The sequence below is a fragment of the Polistes fuscatus genome, unplaced genomic scaffold (assembly GCF_010416935.1).
Source record: "Polistes fuscatus isolate 324 unplaced genomic scaffold, CU_Pfus_HIC Scaffold19, whole genome shotgun sequence".
In the NCBI taxonomy this organism is placed as follows: Eukaryota; Metazoa; Arthropoda; class Insecta; order Hymenoptera; family Vespidae; genus Polistes; species Polistes fuscatus.
The window spans coordinates 2,081,220-2,096,922 of record NW_025113095.1 but is presented as its reverse complement, the minus strand read 5'-3'; the positions used below and the strand labels follow the sequence as shown (position 1 = coordinate 2,096,922).

General features: G+C 26.1%; 5 protein-coding genes across 9 annotated transcripts; 2 read left to right on the top strand and 3 right to left on the bottom strand.

The window, feature by feature from the left end:
• Positions 1 to 155: 155 nt before the first annotated feature.
• Positions 156 to 3,178, bottom strand: LOC122515774 (tetratricopeptide repeat protein 19 homolog, mitochondrial). Of its 2 annotated transcripts, XM_043633215.1 has the most exons (5): positions 3,111 to 3,178; positions 1,308 to 1,407; positions 960 to 1,222; positions 572 to 879; positions 156 to 488 (listed from the first exon to the last, which is right to left on the bottom strand). In XM_043633215.1, exons 1-5 carry the CDS (start codon positions 3,158 to 3,160, stop codon positions 295 to 297), a joined length of 915 nt encoding a protein of 304 aa, XP_043489150.1. In that variant the 5' UTR covers positions 3,161 to 3,178; the 3' UTR covers positions 156 to 294. The 2 variants fall into 2 exon arrangements, with proteins under 2 accessions (XP_043489150.1, XP_043489149.1); XM_043633214.1 differs by lacking the exon at positions 3,111 to 3,178 and having other exon boundaries at positions 1,308 to 1,969.
• On the top strand, positions 3,144 to 10,781 carry LOC122515772 (transmembrane protein 268). Of its 4 annotated transcripts, XM_043633209.1 has the most exons (7): positions 3,144 to 3,232; positions 3,839 to 4,572; positions 4,777 to 5,157; positions 5,268 to 5,432; positions 7,022 to 7,217; positions 9,808 to 9,890; positions 10,209 to 10,781. In XM_043633209.1, exons 2-6 carry the CDS (start codon positions 3,970 to 3,972, stop codon positions 9,849 to 9,851), a joined length of 1,389 nt encoding a protein of 462 aa, XP_043489144.1. In that variant the 5' UTR covers positions 3,144 to 3,232; positions 3,839 to 3,969; the 3' UTR covers positions 9,852 to 9,890; positions 10,209 to 10,781. The 4 variants fall into 4 exon arrangements, with proteins under 4 accessions (XP_043489144.1, XP_043489143.1, XP_043489145.1 ...); XM_043633208.1 differs by lacking the exon at positions 9,808 to 9,890; XM_043633210.1 differs by lacking the exon at positions 10,209 to 10,781 and having other exon boundaries at positions 9,808 to 9,891.
• Positions 10,782 to 11,059: 278 nt separating this feature from the next.
• Positions 11,060 to 11,777, bottom strand: LOC122515779 (UPF0449 protein C19orf25-like). Its single transcript, XM_043633220.1, has 2 exons — positions 11,602 to 11,777; positions 11,060 to 11,490 (listed from the first exon to the last, which is right to left on the bottom strand). Exons 1-2 carry the CDS (start codon positions 11,720 to 11,722, stop codon positions 11,273 to 11,275), a joined length of 339 nt encoding a protein of 112 aa, XP_043489155.1. The 5' UTR covers positions 11,723 to 11,777; the 3' UTR covers positions 11,060 to 11,272.
• Positions 11,778 to 11,820: 43 nt separating this feature from the next.
• LOC122515775 (DNA repair protein RAD52 homolog) lies at positions 11,821 to 13,352 on the top strand. Its single transcript, XM_043633216.1, has 6 exons — positions 11,821 to 12,007; positions 12,105 to 12,273; positions 12,360 to 12,508; positions 12,635 to 12,800; positions 12,892 to 13,053; positions 13,163 to 13,352. Exons 1-6 carry the CDS (start codon positions 11,966 to 11,968, stop codon positions 13,282 to 13,284), a joined length of 810 nt encoding a protein of 269 aa, XP_043489151.1. The 5' UTR covers positions 11,821 to 11,965; the 3' UTR covers positions 13,285 to 13,352.
• A 5-nt stretch (positions 13,353 to 13,357) lies between these two features.
• On the bottom strand, positions 13,358 to 15,386 carry LOC122515773 (protein catecholamines up). The gene is made up of 3 exons (XM_043633213.1): positions 13,955 to 15,386; positions 13,811 to 13,886; positions 13,358 to 13,730 (listed from the first exon to the last, which is right to left on the bottom strand). Exons 1-3 carry the CDS (start codon positions 14,918 to 14,920, stop codon positions 13,555 to 13,557), a joined length of 1,218 nt encoding a protein of 405 aa, XP_043489148.1. The 5' UTR covers positions 14,921 to 15,386; the 3' UTR covers positions 13,358 to 13,554.
• Positions 15,387 to 15,703: the final 317 nt, after the last annotated feature.

Genomic DNA, 15,703 nt, shown 5'->3' with positions numbered 1-15,703 from the left:
GGAATAATTAAGATATTCGAACGTTAGTTTCTTTCCTCCCTCATATTTTAGATTATATTATATAATCAATAAAAGTAAGTGTAATGATAAATATTACGGTTACGAAAGAAAAAGAAGTAGAATAGAATAGAACATTTAATCTAACATTAACAGAATTAAAGTTCTTGGATAAACGTAAAAATTGTTTTCTATTTTTCATTATTTACATCACACGCCTATCACAAATTTTATTTAACTTTTTACTATAATTACATATTAACGTTTTATTTATTTTTTAAATAATACTCAATAAAATCACATTAACTTTTTTATATCAGCTAGACACTTATCAGCTTCCACTAAAGATTCATCATCCTCTCTTTTTTTAGCTATTATTCGACCATTAGTGCAAGCTTTTTTCGCTTCGGAATATAAACCTTTTCTTAAATAAACATCCCCTAAATTAACATGAATTGAACCTAAATGAATAAAATCTGGCAAAGCTCTTCCTAGAAATATTAAATTAATATATTATGTTTCTTTAAATAAAATGATTAAGAAAAACTACACACTTGAATGTTTAATAATTTACCTATTTCTATAGCAGTAGTTAAATATTCAATTGCCTTATCATATTCTTGCATTTTACAACTTACGGTTCCTAAATAATTAAGTAAATTCACTGTTTGCTCGTGAACTCTGCCATTAACTTTAATGCATAAGTTATAAGATTTTTCAAAATATTTATGAGCTTCTGCGTATTTTCCCAAAGACAAAAGCATTTGTGCATACCAGTCGCAAGCCATAGCTAACAATATTAATATATTTTCATTTTCAGGATCATTATCCAAATGAATTGATATATTTTCTAAACAATACTTATAACCAGTCTCTGCTTTTCTATAAACAAAATTTTTCATTCGTCTTATAATAAAGTTGAATATTTTGTATCGTTAATTGAATTGAAGAAATAAGCTTACTCTATGTCTCCAGTATGTTCATATATATTTGCTAACTTTAAACTAATATGTATGACTTTCAAATCTTTTTGATTTATCCCTTGGCCAAATAATCTTCCTAAAACCAAAAGGAATAAAGTTTCGGCTTTTTTAAAATGTTCCGTTTCAAATGCGACATTAGCCATCAGATCATAAATATAAGTGATAGCGTTATAATTTTGTAGAACCTGAGCTTCCCTTAAAGCGACATGTAATATCCTTTCAGCTTTGTCAAATTCGTTTCTCTAGAAAAAAATTTAAATGCTATTAAAAATATAACGCACTGATGTTACATGTATATTGTTAGTACATTGTTTTATTATACGCAACCTGTATAGCTAATATCGAACGTTTAATAGTCATAATAAGTTCAGGAAGTTTTTCTTCTTCGTTATCATCGTCAAAGTTAAATAATCCATAGAAAAGACCACTCAAAAAGAAATGATAATGATTTATGTTACCATTCTTCTTATTATTATCATTATTATAACTTGTATTATTTGATTTGTATAAATACTTGTAATTATTGACAGATAAACTATAATAAATTATTGGTATATTACTTTTTAAATGTTTATTTATTTTTATATATTTTTCCACCACCCGTGATGCATTAAGTATCATTTGTCTATAATATGTCATCATTGTAATATTGATTCATAAGCTTAATTTTCCTATTACAATTATAAAAGGCCTATTTATACTTTAAATTTAATCTTTGTTTCCCATAATCAATATTCAGTAAAAAGCATAGAAAGATTGATATAATATCGAAGACCGCTGATCATTTGTATTAATTTATTAATCAATGTCATTAACAAACTCTCTCTCCAATGACGTTTTATTAAAAATTATGTAATCATTTTATTTATATGATTCTTCTATAGTTACGTCTTTTCTTGTCAAAATATTTATTGTAAACATGTAAACAATTACAACATTGAATATAATTTTATAAATTAATATATAAAATATTGATATAATATTATACAATTTTAATAAATCATTTTACTAGCATAGTACAAACATACAGATCATAGATATTGCGCATGCGCATGTGTACGTAATTTACTCTCACGGTATTGGTTCATTCGGACAAATTTTATTTAAATTTGGACAGATTAAATTTCTTTACTCTACGTGATTTAATAATTATTAACAAATATTGTTAATAAATAACACGTAATTAAATAAATGTACGCAATAATAAAATAAATATAATAAAAATATATATACATATGCATATATAAATTAATAAATGTTATTATTTTTGTATTTATTTTGATGTGCGCGATCTCTTAATTTTTAAAAATAGTTTTACTTTAAAATAAATGGCAATCAGTATAAAAATAATCAACAATTATCAAATATTTACATTACAATACTTATTTATATAAAAATAAATAATTTTAATGTTATATATAAAAAAAATATGCAAATCTCATTCAAAATTTTGACCAATAAAATTAGGTTCTTATGAGTCACGCACAATCGCGCGAGATAAGTTAGATTATGAGATTTAATCAATTAGAATACACGATATTTACATTATTCATATCAAGATAATAATCTTTCATCGGTATACTATATAAGATTTCCTTTTTTATCACCGTAATAATAATAATAATAGTAAATCATTAATAATGTCTATCTCCTCATTATATTTTTATTAATGAATTAAAATGATCTGCTAAACAGTTAACCAATAGAAAAGAGCCTTATCTTTGATTGATCAAAATAATTTAAATCTTCGTTTTTTGTTTATCAGTATTGTTATGTAAATAGAAAATATATGAAAACAATGAGAACGTAAAGATTAAAACAATTGAAAAGAATTGTGTATATATATATATATACATATATGTATGTTAAAAAAAAAGAAATAAAATAAAGAGGGTAAAAATGATAAGAATAATCGGAAAGAAGTAATTTCGTATGCATTACAAATTAATAGTCGTGTGTTGCCTAGTTTGATGGGAGAATAATTATATAGAGGAAAACAGTAAGAGGGAAAGAGAAAGAATGAATGAGTGAGTAAAAGAGGGAGAAAGAAAGAGAGAGAGGGAGATGTGCACATCATTGGAAACAGGAGGATGAAGAGGTGAAGTGGGGAACATGAGGTCGTATGCTTACGTATTGTGTCCTTTATTTATTCCCCTCCCTGGCCTCACCTCATCCTCCATGTCATATACCTTGATGTCGTACATTACGTACTTTTTCACCTCGCGGTCATGAGACAGGTTTTATCGCAGCAGGTACGTTTGAAAAAATGAAACTAATCCTTTTAACTTCGATCATAATTAATTATTCGACGAATTAGCAAATAATAGTATCGGAATGCTACCAATGATTAGTTTAGAAAAAAATGTCTAGAAAGAATTCGTATAATGCAGAAGCGCACAAATGTTCTTTCTCTCCACTTTCGTATTATTTTCTAACGTACGATTTTATTTCTAACATACGAATGTCAATGATATATGCACAAGTATGCGCATATACGTTTGATAGATAATTAAGGATCATTTGTTTTTTAATTGAAAAATAATAATTGTTGTCGTTAATTTTGAAAAGGGGGGTAAAAAAAGAGAAAAAAGAAAAGGAAATGTTCTTCGAACATATGTCGATTTCCAATACTTGGAAATTAGAATACTGCATTCGTGTTTTACTGTATGTTTGTTACTTCTTTTTTTCTTTTAATAATTAATTTTACAATTTTTAAGATTCTTTTTCTAATTATTTTTTCTTCTTAACTTTATCATAAAGACACTTTAAACAGTTAAAGGTATCAATGCTTGTTCTATTTGTTTAAAACTTGTTTAATATTGTTATCGATATTGTTTAATTGGATGTCTTATTTGCAGATTAAAAGAAGAGTATTATATTGTGAAAAACCTGGGAAATATACAAACAATTCTAAAAATAAGATTAACAAAAAGTTAAATGAAAGAAATATTATTCTGATTAGATCTGATCGCTTTATAAAACAACAAACATGAGTTCTCAAGATATGACTGATCATGCATCAGAAGTGAGTCCTTCCGATATCACTTCTAAGACTAAAAACTGGGTCCAATTTGAGGAGGAGGCTGAACCAAGCGAGACAGTATCTAAAGATGAATCAAAATATGTAAATAAAGTTCAAAGAAATACTCCAGCGGTGATAAAGCCAGAATCTGTAACAATAAATGTTGATAAAATTGGCAAAACGGTTGAAAATTTAGAAGTTATTAATAAAACTAATAATGAATATAGTGGTGCTGTGATAGCAACTGAATCCGTCCAAATTAATTTAGATAGATCAGGATTAAGTCGATCAATTGTCTCTGATAGTACAGATCTTAATGTTCCGTCCGATGTTAAAGTAACAGATCCAAAAAGTGCTTCTTTAAAGACAGTGGATTTACGAGATGTATCTAATGGTAGAAACAATCCTAGTAATGTTATAAGTACACCCATTGGAAATATTAGACAAGGATTTGCGAATGGTGATACTATTGTTACGCTTTTACCAGTTAATACCAGATGGCCTTGGATAACTCCAGCTAAATTTAGACCTGAATTAGTTCCCGAAGAATTAATGGCACAAGGATTAACGGTAAATATTATTTTAACTTCTTTTTTCTTTTTATTAATTTCATATTATATGCTACTTGTCAGAAGTCCATATTATTTTCCATGAAACTTGCGTTTTCTTCTCAATAAAACTACATTCTCAGACTTTTGACAAGCACTGTATGATTAAAATATTAAAGAAACCAAAATAAATTGTTATATATATACGTATACATATATACTGCAGCTTACTGTTGAGGACTATGTGCATATAATGGAGTTGCTTGTAAACGATGTACGTTTCAATATGTATAATATATGTTATAAGAGAATACTTGTTCTTTGGATATTTACTGCGTTTGTCGTATTGCTTGGTTTGCTCTTTTCCGGAGTAACTGGCCTTACATTGTTCGGGCTTGGCGTCATGTGGCTAGTCCTAAATGCAGCTGCAATATTCTTTTGCATGTTTATTAAAATAAAATTGAATCATAATCTGGAAAAATGTATGGCGCAAGTTAATAAGCATTTATTGCGACATAAAATATTACTTGGATTGGATGACAGAGGAAAAATATCCTGCCATAAAGTTAATCTATGTTTCATATATTTTGATACCACAGACTGTATAGTAAGTGTCTTTCATTATTATTATAAGTAATGAGATTGTTAAAGGCATATTTATATATATATACATATATATTCGACGTAATATTAGTAATACAGAAATCATTTTATTAGAAAAAGCTCCAGGAGGTGATAGAACGTGAAGAATGCGAAGGAAGAGTAATTAGAAGTAATGAAAATGATACACAACGCAAAAGAGAATTACAGCAACGAATGGATATTGATGATGGCGACATTGTAATACAAGGCAGTACGACAACTCGAATTTCCCGGAAACAGGTAAACAAAATTGCATTTTCTTATTTTGTAAGTACTTTTTTTCATTACATTGTCAAACTTTGGCAAAGTTATAATATAAATTTGGTACATTAGTCTTTTCACATATACAAATATAAATTTAATAGTCTTCAATATTATATCATATAAATATTTAGTATTATAAATGACAATAAAATACTAGGGTAAAAGTGAACAAGTATTATGCCGTTATGTTCAACGTTGGGCAAAGGATTACTTACGTCGACGTCTGGATTGGACGGTCGATGAAGATGGTGGAAATCCTTCTTCCCCACGTCATATCGCATCTGCTTTGTGTCCGTGTCAATATATTGAAGAATGGTTGCGTAACAAGCCACGTGTACAGGGCAGAGATTTTTGTCCTAGATGGAGTAGTTTCTTAAGAGATAGGGGCATATGAGAATAATATAAATACTTATCCGCATGTACTTATATACAATAGTTATTATAAGAATTTATAAATTTATAAAGTTAAATGCACAGTAGGTAATATGTATATGTGTGTATATATATATATATATACACATATATGTTTACACACATTAGGGAGACATTTTTTATGTTAACGATACGAGTAAGAATTCCATTGAGACACATTCCTTATTTTAAGTCGTATTTTACTTCGACATAGATTTCTTTTCGATTCTATACTTTGCTTTTATTTAGCGCTTCGTTAACATGCACTGACTATATCAAAGTAATATGACCTCTGTGTACATGTGCAGTAAAAAGTAGTATTACATTATGGCAAAAGAAATATAACAGAGGTAGTTTATTTCCAAGTAATTTTTTTTCTATTTCAATTGTTCTTAAATATTGAATTTGATATCACATAGGCAACTATAGCAATTAGGATTTGATGTTTTTTACGAACATAAGATTTTTAATATTTCTACAAACAGAAGAAGAAAGAAATATTGTTGTCGCACAAAGTAATTGTATCTATATGATTACATTGAAGATATAATATGCTGTTTAGCATTCAAACAATGAACAATGCAATTCGCGTTACCTTCAAACAATCTATAACTAATATAGAATATAGTATAACATATATATTTTGGTAATGGGAGTAATTTGTTAATTAAGAAAACGTTAAAATCAAATAAAAGTTAGTAGAATTAGTGTAACAATAACTTCCAAGATTACGAATTGAAAAGAAAATAAGTATATTATAGTCTATCTATCGACTAACTCCTTTAACAAATTAAGTTATAGTTATAAATTTTATTTTAAGATGAAATAAGAGTTGTTTTATCATTATTATCTTTTTTACGAAAAAAGATAATGAATGTTTAAAAATATTTGATTTATAAAATAGCGAATGAATACTTATTTTTCATTTTATTTTTTCATGTCTCTATATGAAAATTAAAGGACTGTCCATTGTATTAAGTAGCGATCCATTCGTTTCATCCTATATTTTAAAATTTGTACGAAGACAATTATTATCGCATGATATATTCGTTTGAAAAAAAGAAAAGTACTTTTTAGGATTTAAGCGGAAGATTATTATATCAATAAATGAAATGCCGATCTGAATACCGAATGATGATAGTATGTGTTGGCAGGAACGGGCGGAGTTGCTGTTGCTGAGGTATGCTTCTCGATGGGCACGTCGTTTTGTGCGTCGCAGACTTGATTTGGTTATAGACTCACAGGATCGTAATAGAAGCATCGCAGGCCTTTCTGTACCACCACGTCATTGCGTCTCCGCCCGTTGCCCTTGTCAATTTATTGAGGATCATCTAAAATACAAACCTAGAGGCAAGTTAACGTTATCAAGGTTTTTTTTTATACCAAACTTTAACTTTAGGTAATCATACCACGATAGATATTAGAAAATGTTGTCATCATACATGCACCTAAAGAAAAAAACAAAATATATATATATATATATATATATATATGTATTTTATTATATTCATTGATATTATAATCTTTCCAAAAATATGTAATTTCTCTGTCGATTATAGTATGATCTATATCACGTTTCGTTACATATTTTTTTTATTAATAATAATAAAAATATCTCCTATTATATAAATTTATCATCATAGAATAATATAGTATGATATATATATATATATAATTGCCATTTATATTATCAATTATTGTTAAGGATTATAAATTTGAATTTTAATCATTTCAATGCGTTAGATGAACGCATAATGTTGAACGTTATTAAAAATTAGAATATTTTTTTATATATCATTTACTTTCAAGCAAAAGATCAATATTTTAAATTGTATTATTCTAATTTTTTTTTATATTTTTTCTTTTTTTCTTTGAGATTTTTGTCTTTTTTATTTACGTAAAATGAAAATCCTCTTAATTTTCGTAGTTATTATGTATACATTTTTAATTAGTTTTTTGTTATTTATTGGACATAAATGTTTTATTTACTTATTGATAATGTACTTGTTGTCTCTTATACCGCAGATATATATATGTATCCGATACATATCACTTTTTTAATAAAATAGGAATATATTCATTTTGAATATCTTTGATAAATACATTAACAAAAATTATAAGCCATTGTAGTATTTGCCATATTAATATATTGATTAAGTATATGTTAACACATATATATATGTATTATGATATAAACATATTGATCATTTAATGATAGTAAATTTAAAAGAAAAGAGAAAAAGATCTTCAAGAATTTCATTTCAAAAATTTCATATCAAGAGATATTTTAAATTTTGTCTAAGACTGATTTTTACACTGAATTTTAATTTCATTTTATCTCATCATTTTAAAATATACATAATAGTATTCATTCGCTATTTTTAATTTAAAAAAAGAAAAAAAATTGTTTTACTTTAATTCGCTTTTATATATTTTTGTTAAAACATTGAAATTGAAAAAGTTTAATTGATTTAAAAATTTTATAAATGAACAAGCCCAATTCATTGATGTTAAATTGAATTATTTTACAAAACATAAAAGAGAATAATAAAATACTAATAAAAATAAATTTGGCATATTATTAAGTAAGATCATGTTCTTTTTGAGGGATAATTATACAACATTCCCGAATAGTTTAAGAACGTTAAGTTTTATCTATATGAATATGATCAAACGTATAGTAAATTAAAATCATAAAGTTTAATTAGACACATTTTAATATGTATATGCACAAATTAAAATTGATGTTTATTGTTTCCGTCCTAAAAGTAAAGATTATCGATTAAAATATAAGATCATAATTATACATGTGAAGAAACACTTATGATAACAATTTATAGATAACGACGATATTTATATTGAATTTCATAAAATTCATTTTTAAACAGAATTGTTTAATTTTTATAAAATAGGATATACATACATACATACATATATATACATATATAAAAATTAATCATTTTTACACATTGTTATAAAAATTGTTATTTGTGTCTATGCGTGCGTGCGACCTTCGTATGTACATATAGTTTTTTTATAATCGATAGAAATCCATTTGCATTAGATGCAGTGGATTGCCGATTACAAAAAGACTATATGATGAGCATTGCAACTTAGTCAAGCTACACATATGTTACCATCAGGCATGGATAGAAGAAAGATGTATATTTTTTCTTTTATTATATACATATACATTTCTTTTAATTTTATGGTTTTTATTTTTATACATTACTAAAAAAAAATAAAAGTAAGCATATATATAGTTTGTTCTATTGCATAATTCATTGTATCTTTACATACATACGATGCTCACAGTTGGGTAGTCGATCTTTATAATTAATTATGATGGCACGACGTAACACGAATGTCTTTTCTTTTCTTTTCGAAAATAAATCACTTTTTTATTCGTTTAAATATTGCAAAAATATTTATATATGATAAAAATTTATCGCAGAGGTCCAAGTACTTAAAATTAATAACGTATATATTTGGATATGTATTTTCTATTACGCCATACATAGGACACAACACAAGAAATAAAGATTTTGTGTTACGTAAGAGTTGAAAGATTACTTCCTAATTCGAAATATTATACACATTTATAACAGTTTACGTGCGCGTGTGTTTTATATTTGGAAAAATATACGCGTGTGTGTTTCTTCTTCTATGCTATTGTATTCCTATATAGAAAACAAAATATATTATTATATTGAATGTTTAAATAAGCTAAATTTCATTTTTAACACAGCCTATAATATATATATATCTTTTTCAAACGACTAATAATTATCTGTGCATATTTATTTATATTTGCTTTTGCTTGTGCGATTAACATTTTTTAAAAAAACGGAAGAGAAAAAAAAAAGAAAAATAAAAAGGAGCGAAACAATCCTATACTGTAATTAACATATAACTAATTAATTATCTCCCCTGCATGCAGCCGGACAAAAGGTGTTGGAACTTCCCGTTATATCTCGTCATTGAATCAAAACTCAATACAAACTATAAAATGTATGATACTACGTAAGTATTGTATATATTATGTGCTGATCACGTCTATATACGTTGCATGACAAATTATCAACCATATTAAACAATTTTTCCCTAATGTTTTATACATCTAACAATTTTGTGAATTTTTCAATTTTCTTACTTAAAACTTTAAAGATAAATAAAACAAATCTTAAACAATTCTTTAATATAATTCAATTGACATTAATTGTGTCGATAAACGGCTTATTAATTTTTTATCTGTTTGGTCATTTATTATGATTTTAATTTACTTACATGATATCATTTAGTATGTATTAAACTAATAAAAACTATGCATGACTTTTTCAGGATATCCACCTGGTTTTACATGGTGTGCTTATTTCAATGATCCTATGGTTCGATTTGATGCGATACCAGCTTACTGATTTCTTTAGCACTTTTTATGCTAATTATTTATATATTTATATATAATTATAGATATACATTCCAATTGACATATTCAAATAAGGTATAAGCACTAAAAAGAATTCACATAGTATTAAATAAGAACACGATTTGGAGATATTTAAAAACTAAATATTATATAAAGAGATTTATTAGAAAGAAGATAAAGAAAATTATGCACTATTCAAATAAATCTTCATATTTTAATATAGAAAGTGTGATAAAACTATTAGTAGTTTATAACGTTACAATGATAATATGCATTTAAATATTGCACTTGATAAGAAAAAATCATAAAAGATAGATCTATGAAATACTATGAATATAATAATTTTACAAACAATTCTAAAGACGTATAAATACTTATACGGTAAAATAAGTTTAATTTATTGCAAAAATAAAAGGGAAGAAAAAACAAGACTATGAAAATTCTAAAGTTAATAAGATTTTACCTAATACAATTGACAGCCATATAAAAATCTGTACAATATGATAAGAAATAATATAAATGAAATTTGTAGAGATAACGACTATTCGAGACAAATATGAATAACATTTTAAATCTTAACGAGATACTACTTATCAATGTTTTTCATAAATATTAAAATGAACAAATTGTGCCTTATTTAAAATAATCGCACAACAATATTTACCGGTGATATTATATCTAAATACGAAAATACACACACATATATACATATACAATAATAAAATAATTATAATATTTTACACGCAATTTATAATAATCAACAAAGTTTTCTTTACAATTTCATAGTTATAATGTTTACAACTATGCTATGTTGTAAATGATTTACATTTCTGTATACAATAAATCACGGCTTACATAATATGACGCTTAGATGAAAATAATTTTTAATTAAACAATTAAAAATAACGTTATATGATAGATACGATGGAACATATCTTTAATTTATAAATTAATTTAATTAATCGACAAGATATATATGTCACGTTATAAGAGCAGCTTGCGCTTGTTTTCTGATACTATCCGCAAGTGCTCTTATTTCTTCGTTATCTTTTTGCAATTGTTCCTGTTCTTTCTTTAAAATAACTTCCAATTGTTTCAATTGCTCTTTAACGTTTAAATAAATTTTTACTTTTTTGTAAATATCCTCAGAATTATTGTGATCGGTCAAAATATACAAATTTTCTGTTTGAATGTTATCTGAAATTATTTTTATCCTCAACATTTATTAAGATCATAATAATAAACATATTTTATACAATTATTCATAATGTTACTATAATACTGTTAATTTTTTATTCAATAATATACCTTCATTCATAACTTTAAATGCAACATCATCAGCTGATGCATTGGAAAGATCTTCTAATATATGTTCAGGATTCGGAAAATTAGGTCTAGGTGGTAAACTTTGTTTCTTATTTCCAAACATATTGATTTAACATTAATTATCACGTTAATCAATTAAATTTGAAAGAAAATATTGACAAAAACGATACACTGTAATGAATATAAAAAATTCTAACCTAATTTTTCATGACATATGTCACACAAACGTGTTAATTCTCTTAACTACCGTTACATGCGTTAGTTGCAACATTTTCTTCTTTATCATTTGAGTAAACAAACATCTTTGAATTTTGAGAAATCAAAATAAACAAAAGTTATAAAAAAAATGTCGAGCAATACGAATGATTATCCATCGTGTATTAAAATAGTAAGTAATTATAGCACTTTTTAAATAAATATACTTTGGATAAAACAATATGTTGCATTTAATGTAATGTATGTTAAATTTTAATATATTTTCTTAGCCAAATGGAAAACAAGATCATAAAAATGCACAACATCAAATAAAAGAAAATCTACCATTAGTTATACAATTACAGAAGATAAAAGTTGTGAACGATGCATTGTTGTCAATAGCAAATGATGTATTTGGAGAAGAAAAATGGAGTTATTCAGTTAGTAATCAAACGTTAGGTATATCTATACAATATTATATATTTCAATAAAATATATGAAGGAAGAAAAAGATATATTAATTTAATTCCATGTCTCATTTTCAGATTTTGTTGATTTTGCCTGGGGTGTTTATATTGTTGGATGTCATACATTAATTAAAATAGAATTAGGTTCTGGAATCTATCATGAAGACATGGGATATAGTATTAAGGAAGGATCAGTCAAAGGTGAAGCTATACATTGTGCTAGAGTTGTAAGTAAAAATATATGTAATTATATATATAAGTATATAAATTACCATTCATATTACACTCAACTCTTTTTTAAAAATTGCATAAAAAAAAGAGTTAAATGTATTTATATTATATTTTCTTTTTAGGCTTCTTACAATGACGCATTAGTTAAAGTTTTATGTAGTTTTGGTGGTAGCATAAGCGTAAAAGCTAAACATCTTTCCAAAGAACTTTCTAATTTTCTTACACTTTCTAAAAACAAGTCGTCTTCTGTAGTTAATCATGATATTAAAGAAATAAAAGAAGAAAAAGGTAAATCAATCTTGTTATCTTTTCTCTTTGAAAGACTTCTATTTGTATACAAAAAAATATATATATATTATCTTTGATCTAATCAATTTAGAAGTAGTATCTGAAAATAGAAATAGTCCATCGAATCAAGTAGCAGAAGTTTCTAAATCCAACGGAAATCAAGTATCTTTGAATGATGGAATTTGTATTAAAGATATATCAAATTCAAAATCAAATATTCTTCTAGATCAAGTGGATATTAACAGTAAAAAATGTAAGAATAAAAAGATTAAATATACGTGCTATTACTTTTCTCGTATGACATTAATAATGTAATACTTTATTTGTTTGTTTAATAATATAATAATTTTTAATTATTGTAGTATCAAAAGAAGAATTAATGCGTCAAGAAAGAAAGAGGAAACAAATGGAGAAGCAAATGGAATATAAAAAACTTATGAAAGAAAAGGGATTAATGATAAGTAATAACGAACAAAAAGGATAACATTAAATTTAAAAGATAACGATATAGATTGAACTTTACCTTAAAATAAACTTAATGAAAAAATGAAATCTTATACAATTTAAATATCATAATTTATAAATAAGTTTCATGATTTCACAATTTCTTGCCGTATCAATTGTAACAGTCATTTGTTTGGTGATTTTTGAGATTATGGACAAATATTCATAATAATAATAATATTAACAATAATATTATTAAAAAAGAAAATAAATGCATTATTAAAAAGACCATATTTTTAAAAATAGATTTCTATTCATATTCTGCTATAAGTACCATCATATATACTCCTGCAAGAAGTGCAATAATTTCTTTAACCGATTGCCAAAACTTAGTGTCAGTTAATAATTCTGGTATCACAGAGACAGTAGCAATATAGATAAATCCTCCAGCGGTGAACGGAAGAATCCACATTGTCGCAAAATCTCCTAAAATGTAAATATTAATGTCTTTAATATTAAACACCTGTGAATTATTTTATTTGAAAATAATGATTTGATTAATTTACCCATCCCTTCTGCTAATAAGGACACATAAGTGCCTAACAAAGCACCTATTGCAGTAGTCAACTGCAGTAACATAGCCTGCAATCAAAATTACGATAAACATACAAGATACAAGAAATGGAATAATCATGTATTCAGTTTATTACCTTTTTCTTACTACAACCACTTTGAACCAATATGGCAAAGTCACCTATTTCATGAGGTACTTCGTGTAATAAAATAGTAAATGTTGTTACATAGCCAATACTGTTTCCAGCTAAATAGCTGGCTCCTATAGCTAAGCCATCTGTAAAATTATGCAAAAAGTCTGCAACTAAATTGAGGTAGCCTGCAATTTTGATATCATTCTTGGTTTCGGAATTTTTTTTAACAGATGAAGAAACACCTTTCTTCTTGTCTGATTCTTTCTTAGTTTCGTTGGTAGTATGAGAATGTCCATGATCACCTTTTATCATACGTACAGCTTTTTCGACAATTAAAAATACAGTAATGCCTAATAGAACGCACAAACCAACTGACATATCATGTTTGTGATCAGATTCTTCATGTTGGTGGCTATCCGAATGGGAATGTAAAGATTCATGTGAATGAGGAACTAATGCATGAGGAATAAGATGTAGAAAAGCATCACCGAGGAGACCGCCCGATGCAAAGCTCAAAAGTATTTTCAATAATGGTTCGCATTCCTTAGTATTGTCTAATGGTACAAAAAATAAAATAAAAAAAGGTGCTATAGAAATGAGCAAGGTAGAACCCATAGCTCTAAACGTTATCTCATTATGTTCATTAGTAGGAAGATTAGTTGATTCATGATGGTGATGATGATGATCATCATCGTGCTTATGGTGTTCATCATGCGTGATATGCGCATGAACTTTTTTAAATTGATGTGATTGCACTGGATCATGTTTCAGTTCAGAGTGCTGATTTAGCAAATATTCTTCATTGGCTTCTTTAGAATATTTGAAACTCGGTGATTCATCGTGTCCATGTGATTGGCATATAGTCGGTAGATTTAAAAACACAAGTAATAGAAACACAACAGTTACCACTTTGTAAATCAACTTTTTTACTTTCAATAATTGTTGCTGCTTTTCAATCTGTGTCGCCATTATTGTTATGCCAACTCAGCTCAAATTCTACAAAATATAATTTAGAAGATAATCAGGTTTTCTATATACCAACATTCGTACTCGTGGATATGAACGTCATCAACGAATTAACATTTATTAATTTTCGTTAATAAACATTCGAATTATTTTTCTTTTTAACGTGGCGCCATTGAATAGAAATGAACGTGTGATAACTCAATATCGACTACCACCTAGCGAAACGAACTCTTGAAAACGAAGTTAAAGAGGCAATAGATAAAGTCAAATAATTCTGACGCGACTTATTTCACCATAAATCTTTATCATTTCTTTTTTTTAAATCGTTATATTATTTTCATGTTACAATTAACGACTATTTATTTATCTTTGTGCAATCTCTCGTCCTAGAAACCAAAGTTCATTTAAAGATCAAATATTAAACTTCGTTCACACATATATTCTATTTCGAACTTACTCGATCGATAACTTATTATAAATATATTATATAAATGCATATAAATATATATACATATTTGGAAATGATTTTTTATAATAAATAAAATTATCTTTTTGATCGAATATTATCAAGATTTTTAAGTAATAACTTTATGTTCCAAAAATGCATAATCAAAATAAACATTCGAAAAACATTTGAAAGAAGAATGAGAGTTCCAATTTTAAAAAAGAGAGAAAGTTATTTAAATATTAAATAAATAAATAAATATGAAAAACTATTTTTGATTATAATTAAAAACGATCTTCTTCTTCTGCGATTGGCTGCATATGTTACTTGTTTAAAATACA

What these genes read in the sequence shown, in the direction of transcription:
- LOC122515774 (XM_043633214.1), bottom strand. Translation starts at nt 1,622, where the DNA reads ATGATGACATATTATAGACAAATGATACTTAATGCATCACGGGTGGTG. An exon ending in GAACATACTGGAGACATAGA is followed by an intron (nt 880 to 959) that starts GTAAGCTTATTT and finishes TTTTGTTTATAG; the next exon opens with AAAAGCAGAGACTGGTTATA. An exon ending in AACTACTGCTATAGAAATAG is followed by an intron (nt 489 to 571) that starts GTAAATTATTAA and finishes TAATATTTCTAG; the next exon opens with GAAGAGCTTTGCCAGATTTT.
- LOC122515772 (XM_043633208.1), top strand. Translation starts at nt 3,970, where the DNA reads ATGAGTTCTCAAGATATGACTGATCATGCATCAGAAGTGAGTCCTTCC. An exon ending in TAATGGCACAAGGATTAACG is followed by an intron (nt 4,573 to 4,776) that starts GTAAATATTATT and finishes TATATACTGCAG; the next exon opens with CTTACTGTTGAGGACTATGT. An exon ending in TCTAAAATACAAACCTAGAG is followed by an intron (nt 7,218 to 10,208) that starts GCAAGTTAACGT and finishes TGACTTTTTCAG; the next exon opens with GATATCCACCTGGTTTTACA.
- LOC122515779 (XM_043633220.1), bottom strand. Translation starts at nt 11,722, where the DNA reads ATGTTTGGAAATAAGAAACAAAGTTTACCACCTAGACCTAATTTTCCG. An exon ending in ATTTAAAGTTATGAATGAAG is followed by an intron (nt 11,491 to 11,601) that starts GTATATTATTGA and finishes AAATAATTTCAG; the next exon opens with ATAACATTCAAACAGAAAAT.
- LOC122515775 (XM_043633216.1), top strand. Translation starts at nt 11,966, where the DNA reads ATGTCGAGCAATACGAATGATTATCCATCGTGTATTAAAATA. An exon ending in ATCCATCGTGTATTAAAATA is followed by an intron (nt 12,008 to 12,104) that starts GTAAGTAATTAT and finishes ATATTTTCTTAG; the next exon opens with CCAAATGGAAAACAAGATCA. An exon ending in AGTTAGTAATCAAACGTTAG is followed by an intron (nt 12,274 to 12,359) that starts GTATATCTATAC and finishes TCTCATTTTCAG; the next exon opens with ATTTTGTTGATTTTGCCTGG.
- LOC122515773 (XM_043633213.1), bottom strand. Translation starts at nt 14,920, where the DNA reads ATGGCGACACAGATTGAAAAGCAGCAACAATTATTGAAAGTAAAAAAG. An exon ending in GTGGTTGTAGTAAGAAAAAG is followed by an intron (nt 13,887 to 13,954) that starts GTAATAAACTGA and finishes TTTTGATTGCAG; the next exon opens with GCTATGTTACTGCAGTTGAC. An exon ending in CTTATTAGCAGAAGGGATGG is followed by an intron (nt 13,731 to 13,810) that starts GTAAATTAATCA and finishes TTTACATTTTAG; the next exon opens with GAGATTTTGCGACAATGTGG.